The 15,577-nt window shown below is 55.8% G+C and overlaps 1 protein-coding gene across 5 annotated transcripts in view; it reads right to left on the bottom strand.

Moving 5' to 3' along the window:
* LOC111146897 (Rho guanine nucleotide exchange factor 7) overlaps positions 1-15,577 on the bottom strand; it is a 122,435-nt gene that overhangs the window by 11,445 nt on the left and 95,413 nt on the right. For all 5 annotated transcript variants that reach the window (XM_022502626.1, XM_022502627.1, XM_022502630.1 and 2 more), the window contains 6 exons: positions 14,110-14,196; positions 11,718-11,796; positions 11,392-11,531; positions 8,576-8,800; positions 6,470-6,563; positions 2,027-2,116 (listed from right to left, as the gene is read on the bottom strand). In XM_022502626.1, the coding sequence (XP_022358334.1) occupies positions 2,027-2,116; positions 6,470-6,563; positions 8,576-8,800; positions 11,392-11,531; positions 11,718-11,796; positions 14,110-14,196 (715 nt within the window). The remainder of the gene's footprint in view (positions 1-2,026; positions 2,117-6,469; positions 6,564-8,575; positions 8,801-11,391; positions 11,532-11,717; positions 11,797-14,109; positions 14,197-15,577) is intronic.

The raw sequence follows: 15,577 nt of genomic DNA, 5'->3' as shown, positions 1-15,577 counted from the left end.
GGCACAGCATGGGAGGACAGAAAGCAGCCCAAGAGCAGGCAGCAGGAGCGAGGTGCCAGCCACGCAGCGGGCAGGGAGGCATGCAGGGGCGCAGCTCGACAGACCAGGGCCCAGCGCAGCAGCCGCGGGCTGCGTCCTCGTCCTGCTTCTGGTCCAAAGGCACGCCACCCCCGAACCCTAACAAGAACAGGCAGTGGGCCAACCTGGATCCCTTCAACTGAATCCCTGCACTCGAATGAAGGTCACTATGTCCCCGAGACAGAAATCGACACCACACGCGTCTGGCTGGTAAGGTCTTCTTGCGCCCAAACACAGCCTGGAAGGACGTGGATTTCAGGTCAAGTACATGACCCTGTTTTTACGAAGCCACTTAAGACGAAAAGAGCTGCCTCCACTGCAGTCCCACACTACCCTTCCAGCATCAAGGATCTAGCTCCCCTATCCTACCTGGTCCTAGGACTGCTAGGGTTGCAGCCATATGGGACTGGACACATGAGGCCTCAGGGTGCTTAGCCACAATATCCACATATCGTGCAATGCTCTTCTGACACAGGAGAAATGGAGACAGGTGACAAACAGTCCGCATGCTCTACAAGCCGCCCCTTCCAGGCCGCTGAAGCCGCGAGGCCACGGCACCGTCTCCTAGCCAAAAACACGAAGCGCTCACGGACACACACACACAGCTCAGTTACCTGGCCTATTCACCTGAGACTACCAGCTTAAAATTTTACTTCAAATGTTTTTTAAGTTGAGAGAATTCTTTAAAATTTCAGATTCAAAACCCAAACACTATGGCCACATTTTATACAGCCTATTACTTAAAAGTTTCTCACCAACTCTATGAAACCAGTATCGAAAGACCGACTGTATTTACAAAGGACAGCCTGGCGCGCTGCACGCCCCACCTTCAGGCCTTCCCACGTCCCGCCGCTCTGCTGCCCGGCTACTACGGACAAGCACTCTCACAGGGCAGGGACGGACCACAGCCTCGATGCCGCAGACCAGACACACCACCGGCCCAGGGAAGTTTCTAGGTGACCTGCAGACTGCCCCTGGGGCTCCATCCTGCTAGCCCTACCTTTCCAGCTGTCGCCATCTAAAACAAAAGCTAAAGCGGGTGAAAATTCCCTTTCCCCCCTGTCCTTTTTCCCAGAATGAGTCTGACCGAGCCAGGATGCAGAACTGAACCAGAGTGGCAGAGGAGGTGGCAACGAGGCAGCGATCAGCAGCGTGCCCACGGTGCCCACGGTGCCCCGGCCAGGGTGGAAAGGGAATCCAAGACACACGATCCAACAGAAACCAGTTTCTATGCCGGAACGCATCCACCCAGTTCTCCAGCCAGACAGAAACCCCACAGCCCGCCCAGGAAGGACCGTGCAGGACCCCTGTGGTGCCCGTGGCCCTGGCCCCGGGGAGAGGGAAAAGCAGCCCTTTCTCCTGGACAGACCCGCGCTCCGCTCCGCTGCGCCTGCCCCCGGCTGCCTCCACCGCCCGAGGCTGCGAGTGGAAGACAGAGAGCCCACCTTTGTCCTGCCCCAAGAGGTGAAGGCCTCCTCCTAGAGCCGTGCGTCGAGGTAGAGGAAACCTCAGTGGTACTGAAACCCTCCAGCTAAATTAGTCGGGTTCTCCTTCCAAAAATGCGTAAATGCATCTTTTGGAGGGGGGGGGGGCGGGGGGGGGGCTGCTGAAGAGCCTTGCTCTAGATTTATATTTTTGACAGTTCTGAGAATCTAAAGGGAAAAAAGTCCCACTATCACACCACAGTTTAAATAGCTTAAAAATAACTGGACCAATCTCGTGTCTTAAGCACATCTTCTTCTCTAAGCATAAGCTCTCTACACCTCGGCGGTACGTCCTACGTGGAGTTTCCCAGCAGGACGTTTTGTAGAAATGCGTTCTTACTGGCAGCTCAGCCCCTCTGCGGTGACCTAGGGATGCCAGGTGGCCAGCCAGGTGACCTGCCTCAGATGGGGCCTCTGACCCCAGCGAGCCGTTGCAGTTGGCAGTCCACGACGCGGGGACTTACTTGAGTTGAGTGTCTGCCGCGTTTTGGCGCTGGTGCAGTACGCTTCGATGACTTTCAGAATCTGCGCGTCTTCTTCCAAAGCAGCTGTGCCTGTCGAGACACGACACGCCACATCAAGCTCCAGGCGGGAAGCACAACAGCTCACCGTCTAAAACAGAACGTCTCCGTTGTCTTGTCAGATAACGGTTTTCTAATACTTAAAAAAAGTTCTAGGTTTTTAAAATATTTTTTTATGTACAACAGATCTAGCAAAACGTTAGTGCCTTAAATACATAAATGGTCTTACTGGTCCGTAAGAAAAACAGAATCCCCCCATGCTGGAAGGGAAAAAAGAGCCAGGAACAAGCAAGTCGCACAAGAACACCCTAAGAAAAGAGGCTTATTTGCGCTAAGAAGTAACAAAGCAAAACACCAGGTTTTCACACACTAGCCTGACAATCCCCAGTGCTGACAGGGGCAGCGGGGTGCCCACAGCGGACCCTGGAAAGCTCTAGAAAGAGCATTTCCTTTGATCCCTGGTTCCTATGGGTCCCCAGAGACGCCATCTCAGATGGTCGCAAAGCACCACCGAGACCTTGAAGGTGTTCCTCCAGGGCTGTCCCCTCCGGATCCCTCCAGACACTGGCTTCGTGTACTCAGACCACAGGCACGGAGGAGGAGAGAAGCTTCCAGACCAACAGCATCACGTGCTGTCAGTCCCGGACTCGGAGCCTCACACCCAGTAGACTTCCCGTGACCCTATGGGGTGAACTATTCCTCTCTTCTGTTTACCTACTTTTCTACGGCTCCTTGTGTTAGCTAAGATATTACCCTTGGAAATGTATTTTAGAAGGCTTGCCTACTCTAGTAAAACGTGGAGGAATGGAAAGCTTAAATATTGAGGAGCCACATAAAGCCTCAACATTTTATGACAGACGTACACAAGGCAACTCAAATGCACCGCCCTGAGCACTAAGCCTCGCTATGCTCTCGGAGTCCTGTGTTTCACGCCTCACAGTTAGGTCTTTACGATCCACTTTGACTGTGTTTCCCCGTATGCACTAAGAAAGTGCTCCAATTTTCCCAACACCGCTGTCTGAGAGGCTGTTCTCCTTCCCACCGTACGTTCTAGCTTCTACGGTCAGGCGCCGACCACCCAAGCACGGACTGGGGGCTTTAATCTGCTCCACTGATGTGTTCGTTTCTGTGCCTGTCGTGCTACTCTGATCAGTACGGCTCCGCAGGACGCGCTGCCACGCGGAGTTACGGCATCTCCAGCTCTGTTTTCCTCAAGATACACACGAGTCAGTAATTCCACTACTGGACATATACCCCGAGAAAACAAAAACACTGATCTGAAAATGTATATATGCCCTTATGTCTACCGCAGCATTATCCACAACAGCCAAGCTGTGGAAACAACCAACCCAAGCGTCCACCAAGAGCTGAAAGGGTAAGGAAGGTGGTACATGGGCACGCGCACACGCACGCACGCACACAGAAGAATTATGCATCCATAAAAGGGATGAGATTGTGCCATTTATGACAACACGGAAGGACACAGACTGTATCACACTAAGTAAAGTAAGTCAGATTAAGCAGACACCATGATTTCACCCACATGTGGAACCTAAATTAAAAAGCCAGTGAACAAACAAACAGCAGCGTTGGACCACCCAACACAGAGAACTGATGGCCTGGGGTTAGTAAACAGAACAGATGAGGGGGAGCGGGAGGTAGAAGCTTCCATTAAGGCCTGAGTGAGTCCCGGGGATGGAAAGTGCAGCACGGGGAGCACGGGCGGTGGTGGGACGCGCTACGGTCTCGGGTGGGGGCTGCACTGGTGCTGAGGAGCGCGGAGCACCCAGACGTCAAACCACCACGCGCTACGCCCGAAACCAACGGAACGTCCCATGCGGAACACCCGTACCCAATGTTAACATTGTGGGTCAACTACACTCAAATAAAACTGAACAAGAAAACAGATTCCAGCACGCAGAGTTGAAGAGCTACTGAGAAACGGATGTAGCGTCTCTGACTGGAGCCCGCCGTGAGCGCGACCAGCCCCTCCCTCGGGAGCAAGAGAGGGTCTCCCGCATTCCATTCCAGCACCTGCTGAGTACGGCAGCCTCACAAGCACGTCGCTCCACCTCTGCCCGGACGACAGCGATCTGTGCCTGGGACTGCCTGCCCAGACGACAGGATCGACCCCCAGAGGTGGGTCACACGCACACACCACCCCACGCCCAGAGAAAGCCCAGACACCAGGAAGGACGCCCGCTGGCCTCCCTGGGACATCGTGTTAGTTCACGGCTATCGCGGATCCTGCTTCCTCACATTCCCTCCGTGGCACAGGCCAGCCCACAAATGGAAACTTCCCGACTCGGAACGTTAAGCTAGACTAACTTAGGAAAGCAGCAGGGGACTTTAGGAAGCAGCTGAGATGTCCAGGCCCTCCTTACAGAGGTCACATGGCTGACGTCTCTCCTCCCATCCACATGGAACCCCTGGTGCCCCTTTCGCCTCTGGGTCCCTCCACCGGCTCCTCAGCTCCCCAGACCCAACTCTGTCTCTCTCTCCTCCTTACGCTGCCTCCCCTGGTCTGAGCAGCTCTGAACCCTCACCGTCCGCCGGGGCCTTTCCATGGGCCAGGGACTCGTCCCGCAGGAACACTTCCCAGCCCCGGCACAACTGCGCAGGGTGCTATCCTATGGGCTCTAGGACACTTAGCAGCACCACTGGCCTCCACCCCTGTAAGGCAATGCCCCCACACCCGACTGGAATGACCGAAAGGGCCTCCCGATGTATCTCCAAGTGGGGCAAAGTCACCCCCGGCTCAGAAACCACAGCTGCAGCCTCCCTCTTGGAAGAGATCTGAACTCTGTCCACAATGGCCCACTCCACCGTCCTCACCTGGTCCAGGCCCCATCCTATCACGCTCACCTGGATCAGTTCGCCTCCTACCCAGCCTCCCTGCTCCCACCTCTGCTTGTCTGAATTCAACCGAGCCATCAGCGATCCCATTCAAACTAAGGCCCATCACGTCCCCTGGCCCCAACGGCCCCGCGGCGGCCCATCTGCGAGGCACCTCTGAGAATCAGCTCTCCCCTCCAGCCCCACCACCTCCCACCTGAGCCCCAGGGGCTCCACGCTGTCCCAGGGAGCTCCCCTTCGGTGGAAACCGGAAACTAACCAGGCAGACAGTGCGCTGGCACTAAGGGTAGGGATTGAGGGGATAGAGGGCGGCTGGGCAGCAAAGGGAGAGGGCACTGGGCGGAGGCAGCAGCCCAGGCACTGGCTCCAGAGCCCCCGAAGCAGGACTCTCTTCTCACCCATTTCATTGGCGTCCTGGGAGTGTGGCCCTCCTTGCACACTCAGGATCTCAAGGAGGAAGACCACCACGACGGCGAGCCACACGATGCCTGCTGCCACACCGGCAGGCGGCAGGGTGCTGAGAGCACTCATTTCCGCGCGGCGGCCTCTAGGCCCCTCCCTGCGTCTACACCTCACACCAGGACGAGCGGGGGAGCAGGCCCACATGCAGGCCACCTGGACTCCAGGGAACCTGCAGAACCCCCAAACCAAGCGGCCCCTACCCCGGGGTGACCTCGAGCTACTCTCCCCACAAGTCTTCTTTATAAATGAATCCCAGAAAGGTCCCAAGTAAGCATAGCAAAGAGCAGCACAATGCCCCACGGGGCCAGGAAGATGCGTGACAGGTCCCGGGCGCACAGGGGCAAGGACACAGAGCCCACTGCTTCCCTGAGGCGCCACTGCCCAGGCCATCTCCCCTCTGAGGTCCTCCTGCAGCACAGACAGTCCTACGGGTCCCACAGCCGTCTGCGGCCACGGAAGCCCTCCCGCCCACGGCTCCGGGAAAGCAGCTCAGCGGCGGGAAGCGGCGGGCGCGCGCACGGGCTCCGCAGTCACTGCTCCGAATGGCTCTGCTTGCTTACACACCGCCAAGGGAGCATCTCCCGAGGGAGACGCTGGCTGGGAGATCAGGTGCCGAATCCAGTGCCATTTCCGGCATTTCCTAAGTTCACGGCCGGGCGGCGAGGGTCGTGCGTGCATACAGGGAGAAACGCGACCTCGGGCCGCAGAGCAGACACATGGAGACCATGGGCCAAGGAGGGGCCAGACAGAGCCGGCGGTCCCAGGGCCACCCTGCACCCTGGGCCTGGGTTCCCAGAAGAAGTGATCACAGAGGCCAAGAAACCACGAGCAGCTCCATCGGCGGGAACCACACGTGTGCTTCTCCACCGGCTGCTCTCTGGCCCGCCGGCGTCCCCAGTGCAAGGGCTTGCACTCTTGCCCCTCACTCTCCCTTAGACAAGACATTAAGGCTCAGACCCCAACAGCTGAAGCCTCTGGAAAGCCACTAGCCCCACCTCCGCCCGCCGTGCCATGAGCGCTGTGCCCGAGACGGGCCCGCGTCCTCAGCCACACGCAGCACGTACTCACTTTTCCGCAGCGCAAACTCTTCATCTGAAGGCTTCCGCTCAGGCTTGCGCTTAGGTAACAACTTTTTCATGGTCTTGGGACTCTTACTAAGATCCTGGGGAAATAAAAAAGGAAGAAGGTGCTGACACACTCCGGAGACAGCCATGTTTCCTGGCATCTCGGTGGGAGTCGCGACAGCAGGGAACAGGAAGCTTCCACAGCCGCTCAAGGTGAGGCACTTCATTCCCTCACGCCAGGCTTTCTCGGCCAGCTGCTGAGCACGAACATGAAGTCAACAGGGCACAGTCTCTGCTGAAGACGCTCATGCCCCCGGAGAGCACAGCGTGGAGGCGTCGCGGGCTCGCAGGCAGGCCGGCCGACCCGGGCAGGGACGCACGCGTGCTGCTAATTCGGGAGCAGACCCATCTGCTGCAGCGAACCAGAGAGAGAGAGAGACTGGGCAAACGAAGGCTATTTTCAGAGCAAAGGCAGCAGCTTCAAGAATGGAGGAAAGGGAAGAAGACGTGCCCGTGCGCCGTGAGCGCAGCCACACGCGACAACAGAGCACACTGCACCCCGGCACAGCCACACGCGCTCCCAACTGAGTCACGATGTGATGGTCTGTGCTCTCCCTCGGAAACACAGCGACTGAAGACTGCACAGAAGGTCCCCGGGGACAGGCCAGGCTCCAGCGGCCAAGCATCCATGAAATGCCGGTACAGTCCCACTACCGCATCACTGAAGTCACACAAACCGCTAGTGAGTCTTATGACGTGAGACCAGCGTGACTGGCCTAGGGAGGAATCAGACCGAAAGTGAGGAAAGAACACAGCCTGGTTTTGAAAGGAAGCTCTTCGAAATCTCTTCTGCTACGCGGTACAAGCTCTCTCAAACATGGCAGAGATCAGTGTCCAAAGAACTAACTACAGCACGTGCTGTACAGCCCTGGGCAGCACGCCACGCTCATGCAGGCGCGTCCCCACCTGCGGGCCCAGGCACAGGGTGGCACGGCGCCCCACACGCACATACTGTGAAAGCATTTCCACAAAGGGTTCGGTTCAGAGGGCTCCACGACACAGACCCCAACACCGGGTCCAGCAAAGCAGGGATAGCCCAGACGGCGGGGCTGCTCAGGGTCATGGGCACACCTCTCCCCTCATGCTTTGTGCTCCATGACCGGACACTCTCCGCCTGCCCTTCCTCAACAGCAGTGAGGCCGCCCACCGCACGGCCAGCGCCATCTGCAGGGCTAAAGGAGTAACAGACCCCCACATCCGTCACGTCACCGCCCACAGCGAAGCACCCTTGGACCTGGGCACGTTATCACTAGCAACACAGAGATCCTAACAGCAAAATTCGTTAACAAAACACGTCAAGGACAGATTTTCACCTACGTAGTATTCGTGGGTCATAAAACATTCAAGGGCTGCGGGCAAGGACAGGGGTTCTAGAGCCTTGGGCAAACATGACCTCAGCCGGGCCTGGAGAAGCGCACCAGGACACCCCGCCTCACGCCCTGTACTCAGGCTCACACTCGGGCTGTGCACACTCACTCACACACGCGGCCACACCCACCACTGCTGTCAAGAGCTCCCCAAGCACAAGTACTTCCCAGGTATATAAGGCCCTTCCTGTCCTGCACGTCAGCACCTGGCGTGACCACGCCGGACAGACGCTGCCACAGACACGGCTCTCGGACACGCAGAGCTGCAGAGCCACGTTCTCCCACTTCCATCTGTGAGTGTTCTCTTCCTCCCGAACAGCTCCCGGTGACCAACGCAGGCTTCCAGGGCGGCCCTCACTCGGGCCTGGAAAAGGGTCAGAAAGCCTAGATAAGACCGCCCCCCCACCCCGAATTAGGTGTGCGAAGGAACTCAGGCTCGCCAGACGCCGGGCCCAGGGAAGCCCTCTGCTCCAGCGGCAGGAAGCGAGGCCCACCCGTGAAGGGAAGAGAGGGTCTGATGCTAGCGGAAGCAGAAGGGAAGACAGAAGAACCGAGGCAGACCGTCACGGTTCTGTATTTTAATCACGTCACAGAATCACAGCCACAGATATGAGTGAGGCACGGAACAGCCCACCCAGCACACCCAGACGTCCGGTTTGCGCTCGCCCACGCTCCGAACTCACCTCCTTGTAGCAGAGAGCAGCCGAAGGCCGTAGGGGAGGTGCAGGTCGCAGGCAGCTCAGGCTCCACGGCTTGGGGGTCTTCGGAGGCTCCAGGGGCCCCCAGTTGATGGTGGTGTGCGGGGTGCCATGGTGGGAGGGGTGGGGCAGCGTGTGGTAGGCAGGCGTCAGGGGCACCGGCTTGCTGTCCGCGTGTTTGCTGGACGGGGCGATCGGATGCGAGGGGAGCTGCAGGGGAAGAGGGCAGAGAACACAAGAGCCACCATCAGGGGCCCCTCACCCAGACCCACGAGGTGCTGCCCGTTTCAAAAACCCTCCCAGGCTGTCATCATTGCTTTAATCTCCAACCCCAAGCAGTCAGCTCCCAGGGCACCTGCCTACCGTGCGTCAGGCCAGCTCTGGGGCGAGGGGCAGGCAGCAGAATGTGGAGGCCCTGACCCAGGCACCCCACCACCACCTTTATTCGCCACAGAGCAGCATCTGCAACAAGGTGTTCCATTCAGCAGAGATCAGAATTTTGCAAACCAAAAGGCATTTCTATACTGGGAATGTGGTTATGGGGGAGGGTAATTCTCCCAGCCACATATCTACTCCTGGTGATTTAGGGGTGGGCTAAATGCCTGTTTTCCTTTAAAAAGTTTTCCTAAGACACAGCCAGGCCCGTCCCTGCTGATGGCTGTAAAACCAAAGGACACTTGCCACAAATACTGTATCGCCCATAAAGCTGATAACACTTTACAGGCTCTTGGCACAAACATTTTGCCAACCACTAGTTGCCAACCGCTAGGGTAAAACAAGTTATCTTCTCAGAAAAACCAGCTTTAATCAAAACGAAGTAATACATAAAATCTAGTTTCCCAGAAAAATAATGAAGGTTCGTACTCCTGGAAAATGCCAAAATATTCCATTACAGTGACAAAAAAATGCAAAATAGTTCAACAAATACTCCAAATTAGCCTGTGACCTCAATTACCCAAAACAATAAGGCATGCTTAATAAAGAGCGAAATGTTCTCTGAGCTGGAAATCAGAGTGAGGTCATCCTTCAAGAGAACTGCCTATTTGAAACACATGCTGAATGGGAAGCCTGGCAGCGGATGCCACGACGCCCCAGGGTTACTTTCTGCAGTAACCACAGCCTCTCCCGGGCGTACCCAGATCTGGGCGTGTGTGCGTGTCTTGTGGCAGGTTAGACACCCACACCCAGTTCACAAGGGAGAAAATTATGTAGAACGTCTCTTGGGGCAGTGACATCACAGTAAATAACATTGGGATTTGTTCAAGTCCAAAGAGGGAACGGTGTGTGCTAAAACGCGAATACTCCAGCTGGACACAGCCAGATCACAGGGAGAATCCTCAGCCCCTCAGAGAGGAAACTCCCGAGGGAGAGGGATGTAACATTTCCAACGCCCGTTTGTGACGAAGACCTGTGGGTTCAGAGAACCAACTTTTACCTGGTGTGAAATCCCACTGTTTGGTTTCAAGGCATTCCTGACAATATGAAGTAACAGTTCCATTTTTCTCTATAAACACACACACGCACACACAGTATCTTCGGAACAAATTCAGTTCCATGTAAGCTAAGCATCTGTAGTATTTTTTTTTTTAAGTATGGAAAAGTTATAAATGGCAGCGCCATTCAAAACGAAACGTTAGCTTAAGCAAACAAGTAGTCTCGACCTCCAAACTGTCGAGAGAAACCAAGTAAGAAAAAACCGTTCTGAACGTTACACTACGGGGCGCCTGGTAGCTCAGGCGGTTGAGCGTCTGACTCTTGATTTCAGTTCAAGTCATGAACTCGGGGTCCTGGGACCAAGCTCTGCATCGGGCTCCTTGCTCAGTGGGGAACCTGCTTGAGGATTTTCTCTCTCTCCCTCTGCCCACCCCCCTGCCTGCACAAGTGCGCTCCCTCTCAAATAAATCAACCTTTATTTAAAAAAAAAGTTACCCTACAGCCCTACTCTTGCTAAGCAAAGCCTTGACTGCTAAGGACAATGAATGCAGAAGTGAACCACATGGTAGCGAGTCCAGATAAAGATCACGACCCTCTCGGGGCGCCTGGATGGCTCAGATGTTTGGGCACCTGCCTTCCGCTCCGGTCATGATCTCCGGGTCCTGAGATGGAGCCCTGTGTCAGGCTTCTGGCTCAGCAGGGAGTCTGCTTCTCCCTCTCCCCTCCCCCGCTCATGCGCTCTCCCTGTATCTCTCTGTATCACATGAACAAATAGAGTCTTAAAAAGATCACAACTATCTCATAGGAATGTGAGAAAAAGCCTCCACCTGGAAACACTGTGCACCCCCAGGTCACCTGTGAGAAGATGTGCGTACTTCAGTGGGAGCAGGATGTGGAAGGTGCAGCGAGGACGTGAAACCAGTGTCTTAAGCACACAACACCAGGAAAGAGGGGTTTCAAACATGGGACACTTTGTGCTGAGACCCTGCAAACTGTTTAAGTACTTAAAAAGTCGAAGAAATAAGTGGATTTCCTAAAACCAGAACGATGATCAAGTTGAGATTCTCAGTAAAAAGCCATGCACTGCTGACTCCTGAGGTTCCAGGTGAAAACCCCCGTAAGCTGGTCTCCTCGCCCCGCCCCCCGAGCCGATGTGGCAAGCCACGCGCGCGGAGGCACAGCCTAGGAGCAAGCAATGTGCAGCCATCCGCCGCGCCGCAGGGACACGCCAGGAACCCTCAGGGCGATCCAGGCTGTATCGGCCCTCGTGGTCCAGACGGCGGTCACGCCCCAGGGCACTTGCTCACTCACTGACGGCCCAACCGCAGGCTGACCCAGGGTGGACGCAGAAGCACGGGGACCCTTACGGTGTGAGACGGCACGGAATGCGGCTTGATGGCGGGGTTGCCGACGGACGTGACCTTCGTCTGCTTCTGCAGGTGGTCCACCCACGCGTGCAGGTCCTGCTGGCTGTTGCAGGACACCAAGATGCGCTCGATCATGCTCCCTGGAAGCGAGGAGAAACAGGCTGAAGGGGGCGAGCCGGCAGGAAGCACACACGGGCACCCCCCCACCGAGCAGAAATGAACAGCGCTTAGCCACCGGCCCCTGGACAGTCCAGCAAGAATGTGCACACAAACGGTGAGCTGCCTTCAGCACGCGACAGAGCGTCCGCAAAGTCTGTGCCTATCACCTGATATTTCAAATGCATTTCTATGATTTTCACTGTCCTCAAGCTTTGTGATTGTCATTCCTGTCGTCGGTAGCTTTCCCTAAAAAAGACCCCCCCCACAAAAAAAAACAATTAGTGCTTTTCTAGTAAAGAAGGTACCATTATCAAAATAAGCATTAAATGAGTTTAGAAATGGCAAAGAACAGTGTAAACCAACAAAGCTCTTTGTGCCATATACATATTACAAAATCTCTAGGGCAAATAAGAAATCATAACGCTGTAATCAAAAAAGAAAAAAAAATGGAGCCAGCCGTAAGGTACAGAGCAGCGACGAGAACAAAAACCAGTCGCATCTGCCGCGCTCCTCCAAACATGAACACAGGGACACAGAACACGGGCCTATTAGGACAGAAAACTAGAGCCCACCACAGTTACTTCAGATGCAACGTGCAAAGGAGGCCCGGATTTGCCTCGCAAAGACATTCGGAGGAAGCCCCTCCTTGGAAGGCAGAGCAGGGAGGCTGCAGCAAAAGGAAGCGTACAGGAGTCACACGGCGCTGTCCCCCGAGAAGCAGCTGGAAGCTGCGCCAGGTGCCACATGGCGCAGAAGACGGGTGGGAACCAGACGGGAGAGGCCAGGGGACAGACCTCATGAGCACGGGGCGGCACACGGAGCGTCAGTAACGGCACAGGCTGAATACACAACGTACTCCCACGGCACCCGGTGGCCGAGGCTTAAGCGCGTTGGTGCTTTCTCGGGGGGCTGAGGGGGGTGGGGGGACGACACTCTGCGGCTCCCCAAGCAGCCGCTCTCAGCAAGGCAGGGGGCCCCAGAGGGGCCAGAGGCAGTGCCGTGGCCCGTGGGGCGCTCCCGACCTGCTGAGCAGCTGCCCGGGCCCCTGCAGCGCGTGCGGCGCCCCCCGCCCTCCCATGCAGGCACAGAGCCTGTCCGGAAGCTCACCGGGCGGCACACTGGACCGGGCGTGGCATCGCCACGGTCAGAGTGACGTGAGCACCACCGTGCGAGGCACAGAGAAGCGCGAGGACAGCTCTGGGAAGTGCTGTGGAAGACGAGAGTGGTGGTCCCGCGTGGAAGGCAACACCGACCCCGTGACAGCACGTTCTCCGTCCCTCAGAGCCAGAAATGGGTTCCGCCAGGGCACACGGCATGTGCCACAGCACTCGGACCCCTCCCAAGACCCCCTACACAGAACAGGAACGTGGGGCCCCGCCAGGGCCAGGAGGCCTCCCAGGCACGTCAATGCCAACAGCCAGGGCAAACGTGGCGTGGACACCGGCCTCATCACCAGGGGCCTGAGCCCGCCCCAAACAGCAACCTCTGCTCCCTCGAGTCCAAGCCGGGCCCGTCCTCAGCCTCTTGGGGTACAAACCAGAAACCAGAACATGCCGGCGGGAAGGACTCGGCCTCGTGTTTACTGGGGCCGCCTAACAAGGTGGAGCGCCAGTCTGGGGGGGCCTGGGCAGGTGCCGCCTGGGCCACGGACGGCGCACCGACCAACGAGGAGGCACCCGCACACCCCAGCTTCATCCGCTTCAGAGTGCTTCTTCTGGACTAAGTGTGGGGCAACCGCTCCTCTGTGTGTGGTTAAGCTTTCTGTGGGGGCACAGACGTGCCACGGGTGCCTCTGGCCCGGGGCTCCCCGATGTTCGTGTCCCGGAGAGAGAATACTCTGTCTGAACCAACTCGGAACAAAGGGGGGGACTCCTGCTGCAGAGCAGGACCCAGGAACGCACGACAAGAGGACCCGCCCTTCCGTAACCACACGGGACAAAGGCCGTGAAGCCAGAAGCAGCTACGGGACAGAAACTAGCTACGGAATACCCCATTTAAATTTCTGTAGACAAACAAAACCTCTCTCCCCGCACCTTGCATTTTCTTCTTCCAGGCTCAGCCTTCTCAAGAGTCAGCAAGACGACTAAACAGAAGCAGCTTGTGATCACTCGCTGCTCCTCGCACCAGCCGCCCTCGGCCGGGCTCCTGCAGCCCTCGCGGCTTCTGGGACCTCCCGGCCCACACCCTCCTGCACCCTCCCACGAGCCCGCCACCACCACCCACGGCACCACAGTGGCCAGGAAGGTGGCACCTCCGAGACGGGGCTCCGGATGGTGACACAGCTGGTGGGCACCTCAGGCAGCCCGTGGCCTTGGGAGGCAGCCCTCAAATGTCGGGTGGTCTCCTCCTGTGGCGCTTAGACTAACGCGGAACTCCTTCAGCAGAGTCGCACGGACACACAGCCAGGAGCTACGTGTACGAGGAACACTGTACCTACAGCAGCACAGACACAACGCACGCAGGCACGCGCACTGCTTCACCCGAAAATCCAAACCGCGCCCGGAACAGACTCTCAGATCCACAGTGAACAACAGAATATAAATTTAAAATGTATTTTACCTGATAGATAAAACCACTCATCCTAGGACTGGCAGACAACATTAGCAAAATATTCGGGAAGAGCAGAAGGTATCTCTCATTCTTTTCCTAATGTAAAAGAACAAAGAAATGCAAGTAATTTTGTTTTTAAAACATACAAATGTGAGAACAAGTTGTCTACATTAGATCTTATGAAACATGTACGTATTTCCTTGTTTCTACCAATTCTATCAGCTTAAATAAATGGAAACAAAATTATGACAAAGTCTTAGACTTGCAAATACCCACCACAGCATCTTTAAAAAAAAAAAAAAAATGGTTAAGGAATTCAGCTCTGCCATTAACTCTTTTTAGTTAGTCTAAAAGTGTTTGTTAGGTCTGAGGAAAAAAAAAGAACTCAAAGTTGGGGGTCGTGGTGGAGAACATTGGACCTTTCAAGCCGAAGGAGGACAGGATAAAATGCTGGAATGGACTTTGTTCTATTAATAATTCCTGGCACTTCCCTTAAAGCCCGATAAACAATTCAGTGTTGTTTTCATCCATGCTACAAACCTTAACTACTTTACATGAAAGACTTCAGAGCATTTCTATTAAAAACCAGTTGCTTCAAAAAGGTTTAAAAAAAAAAAAAAACCCAGAGAGACGACAAGGACAGGACAGGTTCTTGGGAACGTAAAGCACGCAGACAGCCCTTCCACGCGCGGCCACTTCCAGCATTTCCACAGCAAATGCTGACAGGTCCGGAAACAGGGTCCTCCGCAGCCCTCCGGTGCCAGCCACATGCCACAGGCCTTGAAAACAGGTTGCGCACTTCAGACTCGTGTGACAGCACTACTGCACACAGTGCACGGAGGTGGGCAACGTGTGGCGGACCCTTCGGAGCTTGGCCCTGCGAGGCCCTGCCGTCAAGAAACCTGTCCGACCTGCCACCATCTTCCCAGGCACGACCTGCAACCACCGTCTGGGCACACCTACTCACGCGCTGGAGATCTCACGTTGTCCAGAAAACACTGCTTACAAACTAACGAAACATTCCCCAACGCTTCAAAGTGCGTGATTAAAAGACTGTTTCTAGAAAGATGTGGGGTCTTTTAAGTCCATGTCGATGAGGAAGTCACAATTTCCGACAGTCCCCAGACTGACCTGAGTTGGGGTTTTCTTTTCAGAGCTTCAAGTTTGCAAATGGGTCATTAGCATATCTCGATCCTGTTAATTCCTGCTCTTGGTTTGTTTCCTTCTGACACACACAAAGGCGGGACAAAACGCCTCCACTCCTCAGGAAGACACGCTCGCTTGGTGAGCGGGTGAGGGGAACTCGGGCACAGGGGCACAATCCACAGTTTCCCTCGGGGATCATACAAGAGTGTATGCTCATCTCTCACTTAAACCAAACCCACCGGGTCACGGACTTCCACAACGGCCAGGCAGAAGAGAGGACAGAACAGGGAAAACGATGTAAACCATCAGAGACAGGCTTCCCAGAACGATC

The sequence above is a fragment of the Enhydra lutris genome, unplaced genomic scaffold, assembly GCF_002288905.1.
Source record: "Enhydra lutris kenyoni isolate GAN:26980312 unplaced genomic scaffold, ASM228890v2 scaffoldscaffold15, whole genome shotgun sequence".
NCBI lineage: Eukaryota > Metazoa > Chordata > Mammalia > Carnivora > Mustelidae > Enhydra > Enhydra lutris.
This window is presented reverse-complemented; position numbering and strand designations above follow the sequence as displayed.